The 27743-nt window shown below is 44.2% G+C and overlaps 3 protein-coding genes across 6 annotated transcripts in view; 2 read left to right on the forward strand and 1 right to left on the reverse strand.

Moving 5' to 3' along the window:
• The window catches only part of LOC126938621 (eukaryotic translation initiation factor 1), a 1120764-nt gene that overhangs the window by 807399 nt on the left and 285622 nt on the right, over window positions 1-27743 (forward strand). The gene's annotated exons all lie outside the window — the stretch shown is intronic.
• CNP (2',3'-cyclic nucleotide 3' phosphodiesterase) overlaps window positions 1-27743 on the forward strand; it is a 736460-nt gene that overhangs the window by 134967 nt on the left and 573750 nt on the right. The gene's annotated exons all lie outside the window — the stretch shown is intronic.
• On the reverse strand, window positions 6006-25788 carry LOC126938494 (keratin, type I cuticular Ha1). Of its 4 annotated transcripts, none has more exons than XM_050762767.1 (7): window positions 25372-25729; window positions 25090-25172; window positions 24584-24740; window positions 23627-23788; window positions 23408-23533; window positions 23011-23231; window positions 6006-6501 (listed from the first exon to the last, which is right to left on the reverse strand). In XM_050762767.1, the coding sequence occupies exons 1-7, from the start codon at window positions 25717-25719 to the stop codon at window positions 6414-6416; spliced, it is 1185 nt and encodes a 394-aa protein (XP_050618724.1). In that variant the 5' UTR covers window positions 25720-25729; the 3' UTR covers window positions 6006-6413. The 4 variants fall into 4 exon arrangements, with proteins under 4 accessions (XP_050618724.1, XP_050618721.1, XP_050618722.1 ...); XM_050762764.1 differs by lacking the exons at window positions 23011-23231; window positions 23408-23533; window positions 23627-23788; ... (1 more) ...; window positions 25090-25172; window positions 25372-25729 and adding exons at window positions 7307-7527; window positions 7704-7829; window positions 7921-8082; ... (1 more) ...; window positions 9609-9691; window positions 9795-10293; XM_050762765.1 differs by lacking the exon at window positions 6006-6501 and adding an exon at window positions 21894-22339 and having other exon boundaries at window positions 25372-25788.

A 27743-nucleotide genomic window follows, 5' to 3' on the forward strand; every position in this document is an offset into this window, starting at 1 on the left:
CGAATCTCTACTTTTTTATTTTTATTTTTATTTTTATTTTTATTTTTATTTTTTTATTTATTTTTTTTTTTTTTGGAGACGGAGTCTCGCTCTGCTGCTCTATTGCCCAGGCTACAGTGCAGTTGTGCAATCTCGGCTCACTGCAATCTCCACCTCCCAGGTTCAAGCGATTCTCCTGTCTCATCCTCCCTAGTAGCTGGGATTACAGGTGCGTACCACCTGTAATGTGCCTGGCTAATTTTTGTATTTTTAGTAGAGACAGGTTTCCCAATGTTGCCCAGGCTGGTCTCAATCTCCTGATCTCAGGTGATCCATCCGCCTCGGCCTCCCAAAGTGTTGGGATTACAGGAGTGAGCCACCGTGCCTTGTCTGAATCTCTACCTTTAAAATGATTCCACCATCAGTGAGATGTGGCATGGGCATATTCGTTTAAAATCAGTACCAAGCCGATTAAAGTCCTATTGGATGAGATCAAATAACATAAAGCAAACAGCTGAATTCATTAGCTTTTCTCTAATTACCTTGTGTTCTTCTCTCCTTCTTCTATGCCCCAAGCTTCAAAAGAGAAAAATCTGACAACGGCACTTTTTAAAGAAAAGGAAAGGAATAGTGTGTCACAGACTAGTAAATGTGTCCATGGGGATCCCTATAACCATTGCTATAGCTTCTACCTCAGTCACAGTGGAATAATCCAGAGATAAGTATCCTTGTGTCTTTAAAAGTGGAGGTTAGAGTTTGGAAAACACAACTATTCCCACATCTTAAGTAAAAGTAACTATGATTTCTGCACAGCTACTTGGCCATTGTATACTAATAGTTGGAAGAACTTGGGTCTTTTGAGAAAACAGCCAAGTTTCAATTAGCTTCTCACAAAGTCTGGAAGGCAATTGCTTTTTACTTACTCCACTTGCTGTGTACTGCGAATTCTTACCTTTACGTGGGTGATGCTATTGTCTCTGTTCAATGGCCCTTCATTAAACATGATGAGCAAATCAAATCCTAACAAACCGAAAGGTTTTATGCCCACGTAATTGCGGCAGATGATGTGGTTGAGGCTTCCGGTCTTAAGATGTGAGCAAATTGCAGTTGAGGTTTAAGGATGCTATTTATTATGGAAGCCCAGGCTATTTCCATAGAAGAGAGTACATGTAAACCTACCAGCGATGCTTAACCATGGAGTGGACATAGGACAGGTCTTCTGCTGAGGCCACCTTCCTTGTTGTGGAACTTCAAAGGCATTAGGAGGCCTCCCTCCTTCTTCCCAAAGCTATCTTCTCCAATGTCCAGGCTCTGGTGCTTGAAATTCTCACCATGAGAAATGTAAAATGCATTATTTTAGAAATACAAAGTAACGCTGGGCTACTTGAAAATTAATTATGTTTTAATGTGTACAAATGAGAAGGAGAGGCCAGGAGCTGTATCACTGTATGCACACAGAGCAAGAAGACGGACTTCTTGCCAAAGAGGGATCCCAGAGGGGAATTAGAAAAACAGAAACACTGTCCAATACCAACCCCAGCCCATGGTTTTGGGCCAGTCCGTTAGAGTTTCCTAGAAGAGCAGAAGATAGGGCCTCCACAACCTGTTCCATAAAGGCAACTGTTGCCAATTTATCAATCCTCCAGCCTCAGGACACTGAGAGGAGAAATTGAAGGGGTAATTCAGGAGCTAAGCCAACAGGTTTGGCCCTGTTCAACGGGGCTTCTAATAAGGGACAAGCAGGAGAGGGGCTGAAGAATGAGCCAGGTCAGCAGTAAGTTAGGCTGATCAAAAACAGATACAAACAACTCAAAATGGAACTCAGGAGCTAGTTCTACAAACCCTCTCCAGAGCCACTGTTGTTTCTCTTACACTCAGTCCTGGACTCCCAATGGGAATGGAATCTTGCAGTCTTCAGGGACCAAGCCAAGTCAGAAAAATGTAAAGTTCATCGATGCTATGTGTTTTTTTAACTTTTATTTTAAGTTCAGGGATACAAGTGCAGGTTTGTTACATAGATAAACTTGTGTCATGAGAGTTTGTTCTACAGATTACTTCATTACCCAGGTATTAAGCCTAGTATCCGTTAGTTATTTTTCCTTGTCCTCTCCCTCCTCCCACCTTCTGCCCTTCAAAAGGCCCCAGTGTGTGTTGTTCCCCTCTCTGTGTCCATGTGTTCTCATAATTCAGCTCCCACAAGATCTGTGCTATGTTTTTGACTACTCTAGACTATCAACTCAGTCTAGAATAGACAAGAGCATGACACAATCCAGGACGATGTAATTTAATGGTGCTAGTCTTCCTGAGAAAGTTAGATCCAGGGCCCACTCAGAGACGAAATGAAAACCTATATATGTATTCTGCTCTGCAGATCAGGGGAGAGGGCAGATGCTAAGACCTTTTGACAGTACACAGAAGATAAAGCAAAGTCAGCTGAGTACAAATGTGTTGTGTTGAACTTTTGCATTATGCTCACTACCACGTTGGTGATTTGAGACAGACATGAAAAAACATGGAAATATAGCTTCTTCTCTCAGCATCCCATAGACCCTGTTCTCTTTTTAGTCACCAGGAGTCTCCCCGCTGCTTTAACAGTAGGTTTGTCTGATTCTCACCGTCCTTGTCCTGGATGCTACTGATAACTCTTTCATTAAAGCTCCAAATTCTTTTGACTTCTGTGTCATTTAAGGTGCTTCTCCACTTCTCTCTCAAACTGCTTATAAACAGATGTCATCTCTGTCCTCAAGATCTGGCAAAAGCAAGGCTGAACCTCACATCAAGGACTTTGGAGAGCCCCAGGTCAACTCTATGGTTTCTATCACTGGTCCTCAAGGTTCTTCTATGCCCTGCTAGCCTCCATTGGACAGTCTTAACAATTGATATAGCTCTAATTATCATCTTTATTTACCCAGCTCTCTGACATCTCCCTCATATCTAGTCATTCTTCTCCAGGTCTCTCCAATGGAGACTCATTGTTGTTTCATTTTCTCAGGCTGAAAATCTTCAGACCCATAGTAGGTGTTTGTGATGGTTAATTTAATGTATCAACTTGACTGGGCCAAGGGATGCCCAGATAGCTGGTAAAACATTATTTCTGGTTATGTCTGTGAAGGTGTTTCTAAAAGAGATCAGCATTTGAATCAGAAGAGTGAGTAAAGATCACCCTCACCAATGTGGGCAGGTGTCCTCTAATGTGGGTAGTCAAATAGAACTAAAAGGCAAAAGAAAGGCAAATTATTTATCTCTTATTGACCCTTAAGGGAGAAGCAGGAGAGGGTCTGGAGAATAGGCCAGGTCAGTAGTAAGCTATGCTGAGAAAAAACAGATACAGGCACCTCAAAATGGAACTCAGGGGCTAGTTCCACAAACCCTCTCCAGAGCCGTCATTGTTTCTCTTACACTCAGTCCTGCACTCCCAATGAGAATGGAGCTGAGCTGGGACATCCATCTTCTCCTGCCCTCTAACATCAATGCTCCCAGTTCTTGAGGCTTCAGTCTCAAACCAGGACTCACACCATCAGCCTTCCTGATTCTCAGTCCTTTGGGTTTGGATTGGAACTATACCACTGGCTTTCCTGGGCCTCCACCTTGAAGACAGCAGATTGTGGGACTTCTCAGCCTCCATAATCACATGAGCTAATTCCTCATAATAAATCTTTTTCTGTGTATCTATATATAGCCTACTGTTTCTATTTCTCTGGACAACCCTGACTAATACAGTGTGTGATCAGTACTAGTTTCCTTCCTTCTCTTTCCATTGTTCCTCTACCTCTACTCAGCTTCCATATTTAAGCCATGCCTCTAAAATCTACCCCTCTTCTGCCTCACTCACCTCCACTTATCTCAGTCTTTATTGTCTCTCACCTACTAATTGATCTTCCTTCTATTTCATCCAGCTTCTAGGACTCCTCACAACCCAACCTGTACACAGCATCCAGACACATCATATGGCAAACTCCCTTACAAGAAAATCTCATGCATAATCATTCAGAGCACTGCCAAACATGCTCCTACCTGATTACCTTGCAGTTTCATCTCCTATTACCACACTTACCCTCTGTTCTAGGCTGGGAATTGGGTTGTCAGTTTCTAAACAAACCTTATAACTCCTCCAGGCAAAGTTCATGCTCAGGAAGTTTCCTCTTCTCCGTTTTGTTGTTGTTGTTGTTGTTGTTATTGTTGTTGTTGTTGTTTTTTAAGACGGAGTCTCACTCTATCACCCAGGCTGGAGTGTAGTGGCGCGATCTTGGCTCACTGCAACCTCTGCCTCCTGGGTTCAAGCAATTCCCCTGCCTCAACCTCCTGAGTAGCTGGGACTACAGGTGCGTGCCACCACGCCTGGCTAATTTTTTTTTTCTTTTTTTTTGTATTTTTACTAGAGATGGGGTTTCACCGTGTTAGCCAGGATGGTCTTGATCTCCTGACCTCGTGATCCACCCGCCTCAGCCTCCCAAAGTGCTGGGATTACAGGTGTGAGCCACTGTGCCTGGCCAAAACTTTCCCTCTTCTATGGCCTACACGTACCCATCTGACCAGGCATTTCCCAGCAAACTTTATTTCAGAATTATGCTAATATCATACAGTAATCGTTGATTGAAGTTGAAACTATGGGAAGTATATAAAGTTTTAATAACCTCATGAATTTTCATTAGTTTTACTCTTCCTTATTTATTCCACTTACAGTATTCCATGGTTTACATAGGCTTTAATTAGGTGACGATATTGCCTCTTCTGAAGGGCCTGCAGTCAACAAGACATTCTCTCACACCTCTGAAATTCATAATTCTTTATCTATTCGTTTCTTGAGCCACACTGATATTTGTCTATGATGACTGTAGCTTTGTCTCATGCACTCTAAACTGTAAGACATGCTGTGGGCCGAGACTGGGATTCACTTATTTGTGTTTCTCAGTACCGCCCACAGTATCCGGCACAAACAGTAGATGACTGATTGTAGTTGCCTCAATCAGATAGGATTAAATTAAATGGATAATTGAGATGGTGGCCTATAAAATTGAAAGCTTTAAAAATTCAGAGATGAGGCAAGTGGGGTGTGGAGTAAGATTAATGTTTTGGGGGAGATGCTTAATGAACATTGGCCTTTCTTGGAATTACAGAAAATGAAATGATAAAGAGGCTATGGAAGAACATTATGGATAAGAGCAAAGATCTAGGGGAAAGAATAAACTTGAAGAGGGGAAAGGTAAGGACTGCATTTAAAGGGCCTATTTGGAGGACAACATGTCAGGTATAACAAGTGGGCGGCAAGATGAACCAGTTTGGGAAAAATACGTTTTAGTCCAATTAAACATGATGTAATGACCTGATACCAAGTGAAACTGTCGTATGTGCAACAGAAAACCTGGAAACCAAGCTGAGAAGAGAGAGAGATGTGGGAGTCATCAGCATAGAGGGGCTAGTTCTACATGAACAGGGACATAGAAAGAGCAAGACGGAGGGCTGAGAATATAGGTGTTTCCTTCATTTGGGACAAAAAGGGGAAGACAGCTAACAAGACAACAGAGAACAGGTAATTAGCGATATTTCAAGAAGACCCAGAGTGTGCAGGGTTGTGGAAATCAATGAAGGTGCATTTCAAGGGAGGAGCCGGTATCTATATTAGCAAGGCAGGAGTAGCAGAGAGGTTGAGAGGAGAGAATCACTGCTCTTTGAACAGTTTCTGTAGAAGCAGTTTCTGTAGGTTCTTCAGGCAATTTAGGAGAAAGAGAAGCAGAACATTCTGTTCTGATGAGGGTGAGAGCCAGAGATAGCAGTGAAGTTTGGGGAGGATTTGCAAAATTGCCAAGGGCCCTGTAGTCAAGGCAAGGCAAGCATGGGTATTGAAGGCCAGGTTTCCTGCATGGCCTACCCTGGGTGGGAGTCTCCCAAAAGAATGTCCTTCCCTGTCTACATCAGTGTTTCTGGTGAAGCATAAAGGCTTGGCTCAGTCATCTAATTCATTCTATTCTCCTAATGAAGGGGTATTTTTATGAAACAGCCATGATGAGTAATTTACAATGCATGAATATGAATGAGAAACATTTACTATGCCACAGAAATGAAGTTTATTGGGAAGTAAATGAAGTCTTCTCCTTGCATTCCAGAGAATGCCAAAGAAGAAAGGAAAACAGGAAATGCAGTACGTTCAGGAAACACCCTAAAGTAGTAACTGGAGCTCAGATTACAGGGAGTTGAACGTCTTTAGAAACAAAGAGGCTCGACCCTCAACAGGAAGGAGTTGTCCAGACATTGGAAGTTGATGATGTGTGTCTTTGCTTGGGTGGGGAAAGCTTTTCAGCATTCTAGAAATAACATAGTAGGCAAGATGAGGTTTCTTGATGTCAGCTGAGCTCCAGAAAAGTCAGGACTTGAAGATCTTTCCTGTGGTTGATCTAAATGGCTCTGTAGATGCCTTCAAAGAGGATACAAGCTTTTCAATTACAGCAACACTTTTGAGAGGTGCCACAGGGTCCACAGGAGTTGCCACTAGCATTGGTGGTGGCGCATGGGTTGCAGGGGAGCCTAGAAGGACACGGAGGTTTAGAATGGCTTTAGGAGGAAGTTTTAATGTACATACTACCTTGGGCTTAATGACACAACCTATGAATTCTCAGTGGTTGGAATTAGTTGGAATCAAGTTCTTTTTGTTTTGTTTTGTTTTTGAGACAGGGTCTTGCTCTGAGACAGCTGGAGTGCAGTGGCGCGATCTTGGCTCACTGCAAGTGGGAGCCAAGGCTCACTTCACCTCTCAGTGTCAAGTGATTCTCTTGCCTCAGCCTCCCAAGCAGTTAGGATCACAGGCATGCGTCACCATGCCTGGCTAATGTTTTGTATTTTTGATAGAAATGGGGTTTCACCATGTTGGCCAGGATGGTCTTGAACTCCTGACCTCAAGCGATCCACCCGCCTCAACCTCCCAAAGTGCTGGGATTATAGGCATGAGCCATTGCACCCGGCCAGAATCAAGTTCTGATTACTACCAAATGCTTCTCTCTCTCCCAGAATGCCATGTGCAGAGGTGGAAAAACTGTCCTTTTCAAATATATTATCTCATACACTTGAGGTCTCCTGGAACTTAATGTGCCTTCCACAAATGTTATTCCTAAGACTGGCCAGCTCCTACCACCACTCCTCCATTGTTAGCCCCCTGAGGCAGGGGCTCTTCTCTTCCCTTTGGCCTCCCTTTGCTTAGCTATCACAGATCACTGGACACAAACTACACAGTTAATGTGTGTTGTCTGACTAGTTGAAAATATGGCCACCATTTGTGTGCCTACCATATCCCACTGTACACATTCTTCCCAGACATTCTTTGCCCCATACTCACTTGCAGTCCTCGCTCTCCAGGAGGCTCCGGTACGTGTTGATCTCACACTCTAGCCGGGCACGCACGTCCAGCAGCACCTGGTACTCCTGGTTCTGCCGCTCCAGGTCACAGCGGATCTCCGCCAGCTGCGACTCCACGTTGGTGATCAGGCTCTGCACCTGGGACAGCTGGGAGCTGTAGCGGGCCTCGCTCTCCGTCAGTGTGTTTTCCAGAGAGTCTCGCTGTGGTGGGGAAGATCAGGAATGTCAGAGAGCTGCTCCTTCAAAGGGTTTCTTCATAGGATTCCAAGGAAGTCACAAGCTCCAAGAGCTAAGGAGAGTGTGTGGCCCCAAACACATCCCTGGGACTCTGTCTCCCAACTTCTCATCGCTCACCAGCAGGGCTGAACAATACACACCAGGTTGTGCTGGGCCTGCAGCTCAATCTCCAGGGCGTTGACCGTGCGTCTCAGCTCGATGATCTCCGCCTGGTAGGACTGCAGCTGCTCTGCGCTGGATACCACCTGCTTGTTCAGCTCCTCGGTCTGAAACACCCAAGTGGGGAAAGGATCAGACCCTGCCTCCAGGGCCTTGGGGCACCTCGGGTCCTGAGTGGCCATGTGCTTAGATGCCCACCTGCGTGGCGAACCATTGCTCCACTTCCCTGCGGTTGGTTTCCACCAGGGCCTCATACTGACTCCTGGTCTCATTCAGGACCTGGTTCAGGTCCACAGCAGGGGCAGCGTCCACCTCCACGTTGAGGCGGTCTCCAAGCTGGGAGCGCAGGGTGTTGACCTCCTGATAGAGAAAAGGGAAACAATGAACCTACGGCAATGGATCTGCCATTTTCCTGCTCCAGGAAACTGAGCACAATACTGCCCAAAAAGCACTGAAAGGAATATTCTGATCATTTCCAAAGAGTGACACACACATTTTATAGCAATAAACACCAACAGGGATCACATCAATTGTTGTCCCATAGAAACTGAAACCTTACACCTTCTACAAGACTAAGTCTAAACTCCTTGGCATATGCAAGTCCTTCCTCGCTTCCCGTCACGTCTTCACTTTCACCACACCCTTGGAGGTACTGCATGCCCAGCCATACCCAGATACACCCTGCCCTGCCACTTCTGTGTCTTTGTTCAACCTCTTCCCTCAGACTGAAACACCCAAGTACTGAAATCCTCCTGTTTGCATCTGAGAAGAGTTCCCTATCTCCTCTTGGGCAGCCTGGATTATTTCTAGAGGATACTGCTTGTACATCTCAAATGGTACTTGTTTCACTCTGTCTTGTTTACATCACTGTGTTTATATGACTGTCTTTCTATACTAGACTGTGAGCTCTTTGAAGAAAAGGGCCATGTCTTATTTCTTTTTTGTCCCTCCATCTCCACCACCAAATTCAGGACCTAGCAGTGATGAGCAGAGAGCAGGGCTCAATGAATGATGCCCCTCCTCAGTAATTCCAACACCTGCCTAACCCTCACCCAGCCACTGGAGAATGAGCAGCTCACTCCACTCCTTGATATGGATGTAGCACCATCACTCTCTGAGAATACCTTGAGTTCCTCAGAGAAGGGTCCCAGAACAGGGATCCAGACAGTAATCATCTCCTGATTCCCAGTGCTAGTAGCTTAGCTCTGAGGCCTGCTTTTGTGAATTTGTTTCATACCTCCTCATGGTTCTTCTTCAGGCAGATCAGCTCCTCCCTCAGGGACTCCACCTGGGACTCCAGGTCGGACTTGCAGAGGGTCAGCTCATCCAGGATCCTGCGTATGCTATTGATGTCCGACTCCACCAGCCGCCTCAGGGACTGCTCTGTCTGGTACCTGCATGCATCAGAGTGGGAGGATAAGTCAGAAAAGAAAACCACCTTCCCCTCTCATGTGTTGTTTGGGTAGAATTGGCCTGAATCTTCTTGAACTTACACAGCTTTCTGCCTCTTCTCTTCCATGTGTTTCAGTCAAGCTGTCCATGGAGAGGCTGGAGAGGTTCCCTGACTCACCCTAACACCACGAGGAGCCCACAGGCACGCATGAGATGAAGTGTCTCACTGTGCTCTCAGTTTTGTTAGCTAATATACCATCAAATCAATTCCCAAAGAACAATTCATTTCAATCTCTGAATTTTGTGGTTTAAGAAACACTTCCAAAAAGACCAGTATAGACCAAAGAGCAGGCAGCACATGAGTCTAGGTCTCTGTTTGAAACTGATTTTACATAACCAGCCCTAGGAGGAGAAATGGCTTTCTCCTCTCTTCCAGGCAATAGTAGGTCCCTAGGGCCATGAAAGAACCATAGGGACCTTGAAGTTCAACATACTTGCTTCTGAAGTCATCAGAGGCCAGCTTGGCATTGTCAATGTTCACCACCAGCCTGGCATTCTCAGCCTTGGCACACAGAATCTGAAAAGAAATTTATCTCATGAGGTACACTTGAACTTGAGAATGTCTTACTGTTCAAAGAGAGCCAGCTGCTGCTGGCCCCCCACGTGGCCGACCCCCTCACCTTCTGCTGGAGCTCCTCGATGGTCTTGAAGTAGGACTGGTAGCTGGGGCACAGCAAGGGCTCCTGCTGCTGGGACCGCTCCCGGATGAGGTTCTCCAGCTCCGCGTTGTCCCGCTCCAGCTGACGCACCTTCTCCAGGTAGCTGGCCAGGCGGTCGTTCAGGAACTGCATGGTCTCCTTCTCACTGCCATTGAAGGAGCCCTCGCAGAACCAGTTGCAGTTGCCCACATTGGCGGGGATGTTGCAGGCCCCAGGCAGCGTGTGGCTGTGGCAGCTGGGGGGCACACAGGGCCGGGAGGAGCAGCTGGTGCGGCAGCCCAGGCTGGGCAGGCAACAACTGTAAGACATGGTGCTGGGACAGGTAATGGAAAAGCAGGTAAGCTGCTGGAGGTGGATGTGGGCAGGTTTGAGTCTCTCCTTCCTCTGCGGTCCTTTTATACTATTAACGGTGGGTGGGGGCTTGGCATATGGCATAGTTTCCTTTCCTAATGCTTCAGTTAATTTTTCTCCAAAATATGCTAGTTAGATGCTTCTAAAGAGTCCCCCCTCAACCCATAAAATTATTCCATTCAGCTTATGTCACACCAGGCTCTTCCTGGGTGCTAGTGGTTGGTGAAATCAGAGTTTCATCAGATGGCTTCATAGGAGATAGAATCATCACAGCCCCAAAAGGCTGTCCGCATTACTCAGAGGGGAGGACATCCAGGGACATGGGGTGGAGTTGTTTGGGAATCAGGGATTCCTCACCCAGGAGATTCCGCCACTGTTCTTTCTCCCCAGAGAGAGAGCTCTGAGAGAGAGCTTTGAGAGTTACTCTTCCAGGTAACTCTTTCCTCCCACATTCATCATGTTTCAGCATTCAATTTGTTTTTATAGCAGAAACTCAACCTGTGTTCGCTGAAAGGATCCTGAGCCTTACTATTGGTTGGGGTTTAGGGAACTTGCCAGCACATGGAGAGACTGAAAACAACGGCATGTTCATGGTTGAGAAATGAGAAAGTAAAATGGAAACCAACTGAATGGATGGGAATATACCTAAAAGGGGGCATCTGCAAACGGCAGCCCACAGGTCAAGTTTACCCTGCTGCATTTCTGTAAATAAAGTTTTTGTTTGTTTGTTTTCTGTTTTTTTGAGACAGAGTCTCACTCTGTCGCCCAGGCTAGAGTGCAGTGGCACGATCTCAGCTCACTGCAACCTCCACCTCCCGGGTTCAAGCAATTATCTGCCTCAGCTCCCTGAGTAGCTGGGATTACAGGCGCCCACCACCACGCCTGGCTAATTTTTGTGTTTTTAGTAGAAACGGGATTTCACCATGTTGGCCAGGCTGGTCTTGAACTCCTGACTTCATGATCCACCCACCTCGGCCTCCTAAAGTGCTGGGATTACAGGCGTGAGCCACCCCGCCCAGCAGTAAATACAGTTTTAATGGAACACAGCCATGCCCATTTGTTTAGCTATTGTATGTGGCTGCTTTTGTGCTACAGTGGCAGAGTTGTGTAGTTGTGACAGACTATAGGGTCCACAAAGCCCTAAAATTAAAAAGTTTGCCAACTTGTACTGAAGCAACAGCCTCTCTAAAGATGAGCAAGAGTAGAAATATCTAGAAGAAAAAATATGCTGGAAACAGTCTGGAACAGTGAGAGTTCAGATGGCAGCACTGAAGCATGAATAGGAAGCATAATACCGCAGACTCACCAAGAAATGAAAATTGGAACAAGGTGCTCAGAGATATCTTTGTATCCATAGTGGCTTTTTCTCAAGTTCTCTGGAAATTTCTATCATCTTATTTCTAGACTTGCTCCTCTTTCTAGAGTATTAACTCTCCTAGAGGTATGACTCTGCCAGCCTAAGATGCTTCCAGGACAAACCACAGTGCCCATGAGAATGCAGCTTTACTCTGTTGTCCCTACAAGTAGACACTGTCTCTGATAAGTGTGCTTCTCTCTATCACCTCTGGGATCCAGTTACCCTTTGACTCTTCCATAACCTAGGGAGCCTCTCTATTGCCCAGTAATCACTCTTAACAGAATAGCCTTCCCTACCTCACTTCTTTTGCCTGTCACTCTACCTTTCCTTTGTTCTGCATGGAAACAAAGTCATGTTTCAGAAAGAAGTCCCAAAAGATTATTTGTGGAACACAATACAAATCATTTAAAGAAGAATGCATCTGAATTTCAAAGGCAGCATGAGAGGAGCAGAAAAGTACATCTTTGATTTTATGTGTTTGTTTCCTCTTTTAGTCTATCTAGAGGTTTGTAAAGTTTCTTTATCTTTCAAAAAATCTCTTAGTTTCATTGATTTTTTGCTATTGTTTTTCTAGTCTCTATTTTTATTTATTTATGCTCTAAGTTTTATCATAAGTATCATAATAACACTTAGAGCAAAAAGTGTTACTATATCCTTCTTGCTGCTAACTTTGAGCTTAGTTTGTTCTTTATCTTTTTTAATTTTTTAAATTTTAAGTTTTGTAGGTACATAGTAGGCGTGTGTGTATGTTTACATATAAGTTTATATACATATATATTATATAAAAACTTTCCTCTTAGTACTGCTTTTGCTGCATCCCATAAATTTTGATGTGCTGTGTTCTCATTTTCAATTGTCTCAAGATATTTTCTAATTTCTTTTTTGATTTTTTCTTTGACTCATTGATTATTTAAATGTGTTTTTTAATTTCTACATATTTGTGTATTTTTCAGTTTTTTCTTATTTCCATTCTAGTTTTCTAGTTTCATTCCATTGTTGTAGGAAAAGACACTTAGTATGATTTCAATCCTCTTAAATTCGTTAAGATTTGTTTTGTGACCCAACATGTGAGAACATTCTCTATCCAGGATAGAGAATGTTCTGTGTGCACTGGAGAATATGTATTCTGCTACCACTGGATAGAACATTTTGTTTGTTAGGTCCATTTGTTCTATAGTATTGTTCAAGTCTGTTGTTTCCTTGTTGATTTTCTATCTGAATGTTCCATTCATTATCAAAAGTGAGTTACTAAATTCTTCTATTATTGCATTGTCTATTTCTCCCTTTGGTTCTGTCAGTGTTTGCTTTATATATGTTAGGTGCTCTGATGTTGGGTTCATATATTGTTATGTCTTCCTGGTGAATTTTTTCATTATTATGTAATGTTCTTCTTTGCCTTTTGTGACAGTTTTTGCCTTAAGGACTATTTTGTCTAATATAGAGGTACAGCCATCCTGCTGTCTTTTGGTCACCATTTGTACGGAATATTTTTTTCCCCATTCCTTCACTTTTCTGCCTATACATTGTCTTTAAATCTAAAGTCAGTCTCTTCTAGATAGCATGTAGATAGAGCTTGTCGGTTTTTTGAAAATCCATTCAGCTACTCCATGTCTTTGGATTGGAGAGCTTTATTCATTACATTTCAATAAAGTATTGATAGGGAAAGACCTAACATTGCCATTTTGTCAATTCTTTTGTCTTTCTCAGAGTTCTTTTGTCTCCTTTTCCTCTCTTGCTGACTTCCTTTGTGTTTCATGGATTCTTGTATTCTATGTTTTTATTCTTTTTTTTTTCTTTTGTGTATCTTCTGTAGGTTTTTTTTTTTTTGTGGTCATCATAGGGCTTATATGAAACAACTTATAGTTATAACTGTCTATTTTTAGCTGATAACTTTCACTGCATACAAAAACTACTCTTTTGCTTCTCCCACACACATATTTTATGTATTGGTGTCATGATTTACATCTTGTTATATTGTGTATCCATTAACCTATTTTTATAGTTATAGTTATTTTTAATACTTTTATCTTCTAAATTTTATAGTAGAGGGCCAAGTGTGGTGGCTCATGCCTGTAATCCCAGCACTTTGGAAGGCCAAGGAGGGCAGATCACCTGAGATCAGGAGTTTGAGACCAGCCTGGCCAACATGGAGAAACCCCGTCTGTACTAAAAATACAAATATTAGCTGGGCGTGGTGGCAGGTGCCTATAATCCCAGCTACTCAGGAGGCTGAGACAGGGGAATGGCTTGAACCTGGGAGGCAGAGGTTGCAGTGAGCCGAGATCACACCACTGCATACCAGCCTGGGTAACAAGAGTGAAACTCTGTCTCAATAAATAAATAAATAAATAAATAAATAAATAAATAAATTTTATAGTAGAATTAAAAGAGTGATTTACCTACCACCATTATAGTATTATAGTATTCTATATTTATCAATATATTTACGTTTACCAGCAAGTTTTATACTTTCACATGCATTTATATTACTGTTTAACATCCTTTTGTGTAAAAATTAAACAACTTCCTTTAACATTTTTTGTAAGGCAGGTTCAGTGATGATGAACGACCTCAGCTTTTGTTTATCTATAAAAGTCTTTATCTCTCCTTCAGTTTTGAAGGATAATTGCGCTGGGAATGATATTCTTGGTTGGCAGTTGGTTGGTTGGTTGGTTGGTTGGTTGGTTGGTTGGTTTTCAGCATTTTAAATATATTATCCCATGTCCTTCTGGCCTGCAAAGTTTCTGCTAAGAAATTTACAATTGCCTTATGGAGGTTCCCTTGTACATGATGTCACTTTTCTCTTGCTGCTTTCAAAATTCCCTCTTTGTCTTTGACTTCTGACAATTCAATTATAATGTGTATCACTTTGATTTCTTTGGGCATCTTATTTGGGATACCCTGGGCTTCCTGGATTTGGCTGACAATGTTCTTTCTCTGGTTTCAGGAGTTTTGAGCCATGATTTCTTTTAATAAGTTTTCTAAACTTTCTCTCTCTCTTCTCCTTCTGGATCTTCCTAATGTGAATGTTGGTCTGCTTGATGATGTCCCATACATCTCATCTTCACTCTTTTTTATTCTTTTTTCTTTTTGCTCCTCTGGATAATTTCCAATGGCCTGTCTTTGAGTTCACTGCTCCTATCTCCTGCTTGATTTAATGTGTTATTGAATTCCTCTATTGAATTTTTCAATTCAGTTATTGTATTTTTCAGCAGCATGATTTCTGTTTGGTACTTTTTGTATTTTCTGCCTTTTTGTTGAAAATTCCCACTTTGTGTATTGTTCTCCTGGCCTTGCAGAGCATCTTTATTATGGTTATTTTGTTTTTGTTTTGTTTTGTTTTGTTTTGTTGAGACAGAGTCTCGCTGCGTTTCCCAGGCTGGAGTGCAGTGGCATGATTTTGGCTCACTGCAACCTCCACCTCCTGGGTTCAAGCATTTATCATGCCTCAGCCTCCTGAGAAGCCGGGATTACAGTTGCGCACCACTGCACCCAGCTAACTTTTGTATTTTTAGAAGAGATGGGATTTTGCCATGTTGGCCAGGCTGGTCTTAAACTCCTGACCTCAAGTGATCTACCCACCTTGGCCTCCCAAAGTGCTGGCATTACAAGCTTGAGCCACTATGCCCAGCCTATGATTATATGGTTATTTTGAATTCTCTATTTTGAATATATGTTTATTTCAAATTCTCTTTCAGGTGAATTGTGTATCTCTTTCGTTGGGGTCAACTTCAGGAGGTCTATCTTGTACCTTTGTTTAGGACATGTATCCCTGTTTCTTCATTATCCTTGGATCTTTGTGCTGGTGTCTGTTCATTAGATAAAACAGCCACTGCTCCCAATCTTCATGGACTGGCCTTGTATGGAGAAGACCTTCACCAATCAGCCCAGCCAGAGATTCTGGGGACCTCTCAAATTTTTGTGCTAGTCCAAACCACCATCTTTGCAGCCTCCAGGTATGTTGAGTATGGCTAGTTTCCATCAGCACTCTAGCACAGGTGAGACAGAAGCCCAACCCTGATATTGTCCACAGAAAAGTCAGAATATTGGACACAAGGTCTAACTCTTTCTCTCTCCAGGGAGAGCCTGGGACCCAGGGTTTTTCACTGGCTCGCTCTGAACTCGGCCAAGGGAGAGGGCTGTGGTGAATATTCATGTGCTAGTTCAAATTGCCCTCTTTGTTCTCGATGGCTCCTAGATGTCTGGAGTAGGCTGGATTCCATCTGCATTCTAAGACAGGCAAGACAGAAGCTAGTGCATTGGCAGCCCTCAGAAAAATCTGAATGCTCGATGTATGGTCCAGTTATTTCCTTCTCTCCCTGCAAAGAAGTTGGGAGCTGAGGCTTTCTTCCTAACCATATGACACTATGCTGAGAAAACAGGGATTCTTGTGATAGAGTATCTTAACATCTTTCTACCAACTTTGATTTGACTGGTTTTACATTCATCCAGGATGCAAAAGCCTCTCAAATTCTTACTAAATTTCTCACAGATGGCCGGGCGCGGTGGCTCAAGCCTGTAATCCCAGCACTTTGGGAGGCCGAGACGGGTGGATCACGAGGTCAGGAGATCGAGACCATCCTGGCTAACACGGTGAAACCCCGTCTCTACTAAAAATTACAAAAAACTAGCCGGGCGACGTGGCGGGCGCCTGTAGTCCCAGCTACTCGGGAGGCTGAGGCAGGAGAATGGTGTAAACCTGGGAGGTGGAGCTTGCAGTGAGCTGAGATCCGGCCACTGCACTCCAGCCTGGGTGACAGAGCGAGACTCCGTCTCAAAAAAAAAAAAAAATTCTCACAGATAAAATTTATCTGAGTATTATTGTTGAATCAGTGTGTCCATGATGGTGAGGAGGGTCCAGGGCTGCTTATTCCCTCATCTTGCTGATGTCACTCTCCAAAAAACACAAATTTGAAATTAAATGACCGGGATTTACATCCTTACATATGATATGAGCTCAGAAAAGTTCGTTCCCTTTTTTGAGTCTTGTTTATCTCATCTCTTGAATTGAAATAATAATAATGCTGCCTACCTCATAGTTATTGTTTTGTTTTGTTTTTCAAAAGGTAAGGTATTGTGTGTGAATATGTTTGGGGGAGGGAGTGATGATGTTTATTTCCATAAACTTTATTGTTCCTATTGTTGACCTAAGTGGCTCAGATGAAGAATTTTGTGAAAATTCTACTTTGTTAAACAGACAAATTGCCCATTGCCCATCACAACCCGGTGGTGCTCAAACTTCACCCACTTACCTTGTAAGTACTAGGGGCACAGAACTCTATTCATAAATTAACCATCAAAATGCAAATGTTAACCTTAACTTAGTGGCTGAAATAGGAATTTGGCAGATAACCATTACCTCTATCTTCTCTACTAGGTTCCTGATCTTGTGGGTTTGGTTATCTTATTTGGGGTAGTTCTTGAGGCGGATAAGTTCTCCACACGAAACTGTAATACCACCGAAGCCTCTTTTCTGGTACTGGAATTGAAATGGGCTCTAGTTATCCTCTTGGAATCTTCCAGCCTTATAGCTCTGTGCAAGCATTTGTAATAAGGATAATAATGGCAGTGTTGTTGTTGATGATGATTCTGCCATTTCATCAAGGCTTATTAGATGCCAAACAAGGCACTAAGCACTTTGGCACATGTCTCATTTGATTCTCCCAACAACTGTATAAGGTTGGCCTATTATTCCCATTGTTACAGATAAAGAAACAAATGGGGAAAGGCTCCAAATTTGCCCTAGATACAGGCAATAAATGGTGGAGCAGAGATTTGAACAATTCAGGTCTATGACTCCTGATCATGAACACCTAAACATAATACAAAACCTTTATATTTGGCACAGAGGTTTCTCTGATTTGTGAGGGAAATATTCATTGCTTCCCATCACCCCTTACTTTGTAGTTTTTCTTTCTGGTCCCCTCTAGGGCCCTGTTCCCCACTCCTTCATACTCCATCATTCCTCCAAAGGCTTCTCTGCCCAAGCCTTTGGACACCCAGCTAATCTCTATGGTACCTCCCTGAACTAAGGCCAAGTCTTACTCATTTACTTTTCTCCACAGGGAAATAATCATCCTTTTGCATAATTGATCCAATCTGGAAACTAGATTGTCTTTTCTGAACATCTAAGCAAATGAAAATGCACAATCACATGACCTAAGTGATTTAGAACTTGGAAGAAAGACTACCCTTCTAACCATGAGCTTTTAACCCTGTAAAAGTTCATCTCAGAAGTAAATTCAGTTTCCTAGAATCAAATAATTCTAAAGCTAGAAGGACCTGAATTTATGGAGGAGAAAACTAGTGCCCAGACAATAAGGTAGTAAGGAAATGAATATCAATCTATCACTTTCTAGTCAGATAGTCTACTAGGTACCTTTGCATATAGTATTTCATCCTCACCCCAGAACCTGAGTGTTCAGATTCCATTTTTGTCACCATGTAGCAGAGATGAAGAATCTGAAATGTTGGGAGGAAATTTAACTCATTCAAAATGACACAAGTAAGCAGGCTCCAGTCGGCCTGACCCGTCACATTTATTGTGAGTTACAGACACGAGACACTGACCTAGGCCAGGCTGTGACAAAACATAACAGCTGGGAGAAAATGCAGAAGAGAGATCATAGATTCCAATACCAGCTATGAGCACACAGACAAGACACACCTAGGCTTCCTACTCATCGCTTTACTCCTCAGCAAACTGGGAGTTTAAAAAGTAACAAATCCCATCTGGACACAGTGGCTCACGCCTGTAATCCCATCACTTTGGGAGGTCGAGGCAGGCAGATCACGAGGTCAAGAGATGGAGATCATCCTGGCCAACATGGTGAAACCCCGTCTCTACTAAAATACAAAAATTAGCTGGGTGTAGCGGCAGGCGCCTGTAGTCCCAGCTATTCGGGAGGCTGAAGCAAGAGAATTGCTTGAACCTGGGAGGCAGAGGTTGTAGTGAGCCGAGATTGCACCATTGCACTCCAACCTGATGACAGAGTGAGACTCCATCTCAAAAAAAAAAAAAAAAAAAAGAGTAATAAATCCCACAAACTTATCATGGCATGGCTTGGCTCCTGGAAGTAATGGGATGTGCTTGCATAGAGGAAAATGCTGAGCACTCCTGGATAGCCTGCTGTTCTGCCTGCAGATGCTAACAGCAGCCTTAGGCCTCAAAAAACTCATATGATGGCTTTAACTCCAGATGTAAGGATGAAAAAAAAAAAAGTGCCTTAGCTCTATCCCAAAGTAAACATAAAATTTGCAGGGAAACAGAAAGGAAAAGAAACAGCAAAAATATCCAGGCGATAAGCATAGGGAAAAGTCAAAGGTCGGAGAGTGGTATATCCTGCCAGCGAAGAGTTTAGACCAAGATAGTTCAGGAGGCAATAAAACAGGTCACCAAAGAGCATCAGACATGCCAAATAGCCCAGACAACTGAAAAAGGAGCTGCCCTCCCACCTATCACAAGAAGGGCCTAGGGCCAAAAGGAATCAAATAGTGCTGAGCTGACCATACACTCCTGGTGCAGAGCTGGGTTTAAAGAAGAAAGAATTTATGGTGTGAAAGACGATAGGACAATAAGCAAATCCTGCTGTTGAACCTAAAGCCAAAAAGAAAAAGAAAACGATGATACTTTTTTTACTCTTAAGAAGTTTAGCTATACCAGCAATAATAAAAATTGTCAATAATCCTAATAAAAATATGTGGTCTACAAAGTGTTTCCATAGACAGTTTTCCATGCTTCCTTTGGCAAGTTTATAAAGTAAGTAGAGAAGACATGGTTACCTCCACTTTGCCTTTGGGGAAACTACAGCTAGGAGAAGCCACATGTCTTATCCGAAGACACAGAGCTATTAAGGGTGTCAATGTCAGAACTAGAATCCAGGTTTTGGTAAGTGAGTCTCAACCTGGCTTTTGGAGGCTCATCACCTGTAGAGCTTCTAAAACTCCCAGTGGCAGGGTTGAATCCCAGACCAATTAAATCAGACTCCCTGAGGGCAGATTCAAGCCTCAAAAATTTTTTAAGTTCCCTGGGTGACTTCAAACACAGCCAAGGCTGAGAACCACCGTCCTGCCATGTGTCTGGTGATGATGACAGAGCACCTGGAAATAATTTGAAAGCCACCTGGAAATGTTTAAGGGGAGGTATAGCTACAACAATTGAGATTTTTATGGTTTAAAAAACATGGCAGAATTTACAGATCCTATAAATGTTGCCTCCGGCCAGAATTTTCCTTTATTCCAGGATGCCGTCTCTAGTCAAAGCATGTTTAGAAATTTCTGTTTTGTTAATGTCCGTATCCTTTTAATACCCAGTTTGCTGATAGCAAACCTTTGGTCTTTGAGGATAGGTTTGACTTTTTTAAAGCTGTCCAAAGAGAAACCTTGTGAGTGACGTAGACAATCAAGTTGGATCATTTTTAAAACCACCTTCATAGGATTGTGACACATAATTGAATCTAAAGGCAGTTCCTGAAGAGACTTGCCAAAAATTAGTGGGAATCTGTGCATAGGGTACAACAATGTGGATGTACTTAATGCCCCTGAATTGTACCTTAAAAATTGCTAAAATGGTAAATTTTATGTTGTGCATATTTTACCATAATAAGAAAATATCAGAGGGCTGGCAGGGTTGTGTTCCTCTCTAAAGGATCCCGAGGAGAATCCTTGCTCTTTCCAGGGTCTAGAGACGACCTACATTCTTTGGCTCATGACACACTTCCTCCATCTTCAAATCGCAAGGACAAGGCAAGTTCTTCTCACATCGCGTCACTCTGACCTATGTCCATAGTTTCCTCTCCCTCTCACTCTCTTCTGCCTCCCTCTTCCACTTTTAAGAGCCCTGAGTCCACCTGATAATCCGAGATAATCTCCCTATCATAAAGTCAGTTGATTAGCAACTTTTAATTCCCTCTGCAACTTCGATTTCCTTTTATAGGTAATCTAACATATTCCCAGGTTCCAGGAATTAGAACATGAACATTTTGGTGAGAGATGGAGGGGACAATTATTCTGTCTACCACAGGAGCTATTAGCAGTACTTTTGTATTATTGTAAAATAATATACTTAAGCAGGATGTGGAAAAAGGAAACAAGCAACATGAGAGAGACCGTCTGGACTGAGCTTGACCTTGGGTTTGGAGGAAATCACAGACACTGGGTGAATCATAGTAGAGACAGAATTCCAGGTCAGAGGCTTCTCACAAGCCACGCAGCAAAGCACGAATCCAAATCCATCCTGGAACTTGAGTTTTAAAAAGAAGAATCAAGGGAGAAATTATGGTGGAGAGAATCATTGCTTTATCAAATATATATACAATTTCAATTCACTTGATCATTTTAGGACACAGGACTATGTTTCACCCAAGTGGAGTCTGATTCCTGCTAGGAAAGCCTGGTGTGCTGGGAAAAGTCAGAGACCTCTGATCCCTTCAGATCATAATGGCCCTCTGAGGTTTCAGGAAGTCTATAGTTAAGCACTTTCATGGGTCTTCATGAGAGTCAAAGAAAGATGCCCTTTCTTGATATACACTGATGCCATCGGGCGCCAGCATTGTCCCTTTCAGTACTCAGAGTTCCTTGTAGCACCCACCAGCTGTTCACAGTGCCAGGGAACTGGGCCTTACAATAGCACCACTCAGGGACTAGTTTTATCCCTTTTAAAAAATTATAAATAAGTTGCGGTCAGGAACTGCATCTTTCTTCATGTGTCTCTCCCCAATCCACCACCCAGCGTCTGCACAGAGTAGCTATTCAACAGGTACTGGTTGGATTGAATTGAGAAAGGCCAAAGGATCAAATAAAGAGTTGATGGGGTCTCTAAGACCTGGAGTCGAGGAGGGAAGAGAGGAGCTGGAAGCCCAGGCTGATAATGATTGACCCACACAAGGGAAAGGAGGAATTCTTGGGCACAGGAGGGCAGGTCAGAGGGTCTCTTCACTGGGAAATTCCTGGACCACCAATAACCCAGAATAATACAGCACTGAACCCGAAACTCCCACTGGAAGAAGATGAGTTTTCCAGAGCTTCTTTCCAGCCCACAGCTCATGCCTCCTCCATTCAGATTTGGATACAAGCAGCTCTGGGAGATGTCCAAGTCAGAAGGAAAAATCCAAGAACGACCAGGGGGAGATAGGGACTGCAGCACTCAGCCCCTCCACCCTCCTTCCCACAGGCCTGCCTGCCTCGCTTCTGGGTCCAGGGCACCAGATTCGCCATCTGCCCCCGAGGCATGAAACTGCTCTGGGATCCAAGAGTCAGGCCATTATATGGCCTGTCTTTCAAGTGGCTTTTTACAGCTTACTCAGGTGATGAGCACGTTGAAACAAATGAATACAAATGAAAAAGGCATCTGCTTTGCCAAGGAAATGATATTTATTAGGAGGTTAAAAGGGAGGGCCACGGGGACATCAGAGAGTTCTCTGGGTGAGCATAGGAAGGAACAGACCCCCAGGAAGGAAAGGGTGAGCAGGACAGTCTAGAGTAGTTGGGGAGGCTGCAGGCTTTGGGTAAGTTTCTTGGCTGCCTTACGGGGGCCACTGCAGCCATGCAAATGATGTTTTCAGGCCCCTTTTGTTAAACCAGAGCCAGGTCACAGCTCTGCAGTCCTGGGCCCTGCATCCTTGCTCCTCTGGCATTTCCTAGGTTCTAGCGCACGAAGGAATTGCAGGGCCCACAGCGGGGGCGTGGGGCACAGGGTGTGCAGGGGGCAGGAGGAACGCAAGGTGTGCAGGGATTGGAGACACAGGGTCCGATGGACTTGCTGCACGCGTTGGTCGTGGCACAGGGATTGCTGGGCAGACTGGAGACAAAAGAATGATGTGGAAAGGTGAGTTAAGGAAAATTTTAAAATCATATGCCAGAGATATCCCCAAGGGTAAGAATGCCTGTCAGGACTTGGCCTAGCCTAGAACAGAGAAGGCACAGGCTCCCCTGCTACAAAGATAGCTCACATTGTTCATGGTCTCCCTGCCATAGAGCACCAAGGTAGACAGAAACTCTGAAACTCTGATGTCTACTCTCAAATCCGTTCATGCCAAACTGATGACATGGGGTTGAGTCATTTACCTTCTCCAAGCCCCAGTTTACTTTCCTATAGATTGGAGGAAATACTGATCCAGCCCACCTGGTGGTAATTATAAGATCAAATCAGGTAGTCTATGGGAATGTACCCACTAGACAATACGGTATTGTAAAAAGTAAGGCATTGATCACATATCATGCAGTCATGCATATTATCACAGTGGAATGCAAAGACTTGGCAGTGCAATTTCAGTTTGTACATCAAACAACTCTTGCTACCAAACCATTTATGTTTTAAATGATGGCCATATTATATTGTCTGAGTTCTGTTTGAGCATGTCTAGTGTGAAGGCATAATTTCCTTTCCAAGGTATGCAATCTTTGCATTGTGTCTGAGTATTACACTCACACGTGCACCGCTTCATCAAATACATCTGCCCATGTACTCACTTGCAGTCCTCGCTCTCCAGGAGGCTCCGGTACGTGTTGATCTCACACTCTAGCCGGGCACGCACATCCAGCAGCACCTGGTACTCCTGGTTCTGCCGCTCCAGGTCACAGCGGATCTCCGCCAGCTGCGACTCCACATTGGTGATCAGGCTCTGCACCTGGGACAGCTGGGAGCTGTAGCGGGCCTCGCTCTCCGTCAGTGTGTTTTCAAGAGAGTCTCGCTGTGGTGGGGAAGATCAGGAATGTCAGAGAGCTGCTCCTTCAAAGGGTTTCTTCATAGGATTCCAAGGATGTCACAAGCTCCAAGAGCTAAGGAGAGTGTGTGGCCCCAAGGGCATCCCCAGGACTCTGCCTCCCAATTTCCCATTGCTCACCAGCAGGTCAGAACAATACACACCAGGTTATGCTGGGCCTGCAGCTCAATCTCCAGGGCATTGACCGTTCGTCTCAGCTCGATGATCTCTGCCTGGTAGGACTGCAGCTGCTCCGAGCTGGATACCACCTGCTTGTTCAGCTCCTCGGTCTGAAACACCCAAGGGGAGAAAGGATCAGACCCTGCCTCTGGGGCCATAGGGTGGGCCTTGGGTCCTGAGTGGCCACGTGCTTAGATGCCCACCTGCGTGGTGAACCATTGCTCCACTTCCCTGCGGTTGGTTTCCACCAGGGCCTCATACTGACTCCTGGTCTCATTTAGCACCCGGTTCAGGTCCACAGTGGGGGCAGCATCTACCTCCACGTTGAGACGGTCTCCAAGCTGGCAGCGCAGGGTGTTGACCTCCTATGGATGCAGAAAATACAAGAGTTACTATGCTCAGCAAAGAATGGACTCTAAGGAATGGCATTGCTTGTTGAAGCCCTGTTAGTCTGTTCTCTCAGAACAGAAACTTTGAGTGGAGCAGTCTGTGACAGCTCAAGGCACTCCATGTGGCATAGCCCCCTCCCCACCATCTGCTGTGCCATGGCACTTGGCTTCAGAAAAAAATCCCAAAAGTTTGCTTGGATGCCACTGAAGGATGGACTAATTGAGGTTCAACTTTCCCAGTTTACAACTGGCTGTGAGTACCTCAGCATACAAAAAAAAAATAAAATTGGCTGTGCAATTTCAGACCGTATATCAAAAAACTCTTGTTGTCAAGTAAGAGATAAGAGCATATCATGGCCCCTCCCAGGAGAGAGAGGAAGAAGCTCACAAACACTATTCACCAATACTTTGAAAGAGTAGAGACTCACATTTATAAGGTTTGATTTTTTTTCTTGGTCTTTGGCAAAAAAAAAGACTTTGCAAAGCAGTAACACTGCAATGCTAGGACTCATTCTATAACTATTGACCAATTTCAAGCACATGGAGCTGCTCTGGGCAACTCAAAGAATGTGCTAGTTTAAAGTGAAAGATGTTTCCTGTCTGGGAACATGAACAGGTCTTATCTCTCTCCAATTTTTCTCTTGCCGTGATGTTTTTAAAGGAAACCCTCAGCCTTGTACTCATACTCTGCATTCTGCTGCCCCTAATCACTAAAGCTACCCTGAGTCAGAGGCTGAGACAGGTTTGTGCATTTCTCATTTCTAGTCTCACCTGCTCGTGATTGCTCTTGAGGCACAGCAGCTCCTCCTTCAGGGACTCCACCTGGGCCTCCAGGTCGGACTTGCACAGGGTCAGCTCGTCCAGGATCCTACGCAGACCGTTGATGTCCGACTCCACCAGCTGCCGCAGGGACAGCTCAGTCTGGTACCTGCACAAGGAGCGGGTCAGAGCACTACTTGGTAGATCTTCAACACTCACAGGAATGATTTTTGATAACCTCATGTGCCTTATCTTTCCACTTTCTGTAATGAATAGGCCCAGGAGACAGAGGTTTCTGGAGGCTCCATCAATACCCAATATTCATCCCAAAACAAACAGATTGATGTGAGTCCTCATCTATTTTTGTGATTTCTTTGCTTGGTTCTCCCCAATCCTCTGCAGAATCCTTCACAGCAAGTGGGTAGATCTGTTTTTCAGTACAGCCATGGAAATCCCTTTTCTGTAACTAAAGATTAAACAGAAGAAATGGACACTAGTGCAAATTCCGAACAACTCACTTGGTTCTGAAATCATCCGCAGCCAGCTTGGCGTTGTCGATCTGCACCACAAGCCTGGCATTCTCGGACTTGGTACACAGGATCTGGGGAGTGAGAGGTGGCTTAGTGAGGACTGAAAATAAATATGACATCATCAACTTTTTAAAAATGACTTAAAAAGACATTTTGAAATAAAAGAGGAAGCAAGAATTATGACAGCACAGAAGCAAGAAACACACTTCTCTATCACAGACAGAATCACTGCAAACTCTCTTGCTTGGAGATGACAGCAATGCCCCTCACCTTCTGCTGAAGCTCCTCAATGGTCTTGAAGTAGGACTGGTAGCTGGGGCACAGCAAGGGCTCCTGCTGCTGGGACCGCTCCCGGATGAGGCTCTCCAGCTCCGCGTTGTCCCGCTCCAGCTGACGCACCTTCTCCAGGTAGCTGGCCAGACGGTCGTTCAGGAACTGCATGGTCTCCTTCTCGCTGCCATTGAAGGAGCCCTCGCAGAACCAGTTGCAGTTGCTCACATTGGCAGGGATGTTGCAGGCCCCGGGTAGGGTGCAGCTGTGGCAGCTGGGCGGCACGCAGGGCCGGGAGGAGCAGCTGGTGCGGCAGCTCAGGCTGGGCAGGCAGAAGTTGTAGGGCATGGTGCTGGGAGGGAGGGAGTGAGTGCCTGGCTGAAGACAGAGTCTAAATTCTCCAAGCCACAGAGCTGTGGGTCTCCTTCCTCTAGGGAGCATTTATATCCCACTGCAGAGGGTGTGGACACAGTATGTAATGTCTTTTTTCTTTTTATTTCTTCACTTCTTTTCAAACGCCCTTTCCTTCAGTCTGTTATTTGCCTTCCTCAGAAGAGTCCCTTGTCCCATAAAATTCTTTACTTGGGCTTCTTGCTAAGTCAGGACTCCTCCGCAGACAGTCCACCCATGAAATCAGAGTTCTGTGGTAGGCCTTCAAAGAGGCTACACAGTCCAGCCCAAGTATCTGCCCTCATTAATTGAGGTGTTGATCCATCCAATGACATTCTTTTGTGTCACATAATCCTGCAGGCCCATAAACATACTCATGTCCTGGTCCACCTGCCATTTCTAGGGAGAAACACGGATTGGTTTGAGGAAGAAGTTGCATTAAGAGGCCACAGTGGACTGTGTTTCCCTCTTCATATAAAGAAGAATCTTCAAATGATGGAGCATTCCATGCCTTGGAAGCCTTAAGGTGGATGACTAGAATCAATGGAGGACAGGGATGAAAATATTAGACAGCAATTTGTGTTTTACGGGTCCGTGTAATACTTCCCCGCCAACACTGCATATTACTTAAGAAAATTGTAGAGGAGAGAATTTTAAAGGTAGAGGCTTTGATAACTAGTTTGAGAACAGAGAAGTTTCTAGGGTAAGAGATCATTTTGAAAGAAGGCTGAAAAGTGCAAACTGAGAGAGCCACAAAAAACACACTTAAGGCTGGACGTGGTGGCTCATGCCTGTAATCCCAGTACCTTGGGAGGCCGAGGCAGGCGGGTCACGAGGTCAAGAGATTGAGACCATCCTGGCCAACATAGTGAAACCCATCTCTACTAAAAATACAAAAAAAAATTAGCTGGGTGTGGTGGCGGGCACCTGTAGTCCCAGCTACTCGGGAGGCTGAGGCAGGAGAATGGTGAGAACCCGGGACGCGGAGCTTGCTGTGAGCTAGGATCCCGCCACTGCACTCCAGCCTGGGTGACAGAGCGAGACTCTGTCTCAAAAAACAAACAAACAGAAAAAGGCATTTAAATGACCTAGAAAAGATATTTAGGGGCAGAGAGAAAAGAATAAGGAGAGAGAAAGGAATAAGGAGGTGTTTGTCAAACATTTCTTCGGGTGTCCATAGTATCCAAACAGAGTAGATGGATATGTTAGGAAAGTCAGGAGATAGCCCAAAGGGGCCTCCACAGGCATGAAATCACATGTATTTGATCTTTAAACTTCATGTGAATTGACCCTATATTCCATAATATATCCATGTTGGCTTTAATGTTTTCTAAAAGCCCCTTTTAAATTTCCAGTTAAACTTTCAAATGTTTTGCCCAATTCACTAAGAGAAAAGGATACACCAGGAAGATGGGCTATATTCTGTCCTGGGCTTCCCATCTCCAGCCCTACTGTAGATGCCCCCTGCTTTAAGAACCAAAGGTCTAAAGGTACCAAAGGAGGTCTCTGTGGTTGTATAATTAAATCCAAGGACCTGTGCACCAGGAAAGAAAATGCTGAGCACGGCATGAGCAAGGGGGTTTTGCAAGGCAAGCTGGAGTCACTTGGGGTTGCTTTGGGAGGTGAAGGAAGGCACTAGAAGATCTGAGGAAGAGGTAGCCAAAGTTCTGAATATATAAAAGTTGCATAATTATAGGCACCGTCAGGTACCACCTGCATCTCTGGAGGCAGCACCCCCATCTCCACTGTGGCTTTGGCTGCCAGCCAGAGCTGCCATTTTATTGACAACTTATTGGAGTGCTTCTCCCATTGAGCTTTCATGATGGTATTCATGTCACACTCTGCTTGGGTCTCAGATAAAAGGTCCTTCATCTACACTCCCCAAGACCATTATCACTGCTTATTATAATGCCATTCAGATGAAAAGACCCACAGCACTACAAGGAAGATCTAGACTTATAATAAAATCTATACTTCTTTGT

This window comes from Macaca thibetana, chromosome 16 (assembly GCF_024542745.1).
Source record: "Macaca thibetana thibetana isolate TM-01 chromosome 16, ASM2454274v1, whole genome shotgun sequence".
NCBI classification, from domain to species: Eukaryota; Metazoa; Chordata; class Mammalia; order Primates; family Cercopithecidae; genus Macaca; species Macaca thibetana.

What these genes read in the sequence shown, in the direction of transcription:
- LOC126938494 (XM_050762764.1), bottom strand. Translation starts at nt 10,268, where the DNA reads ATGCCATATGCCAAGCCCCCACCCACCGTTAATAGTATAAAAGGACCG. An exon ending in TCGAGGAGCTCCAGCAGAAG is followed by an intron (nt 9,692 to 9,794) that starts GTGAGGGGGTCG and finishes ATTTCTTTTCAG; the next exon opens with ATTCTGTGTGCCAAGGCTGA. An exon ending in TGCAGGCCCAGCACAACCTG is followed by an intron (nt 7,528 to 7,703) that starts GTGTGTATTGTT and finishes TCCCCACCACAG; the next exon opens with CGAGACTCTCTGGAAAACAC.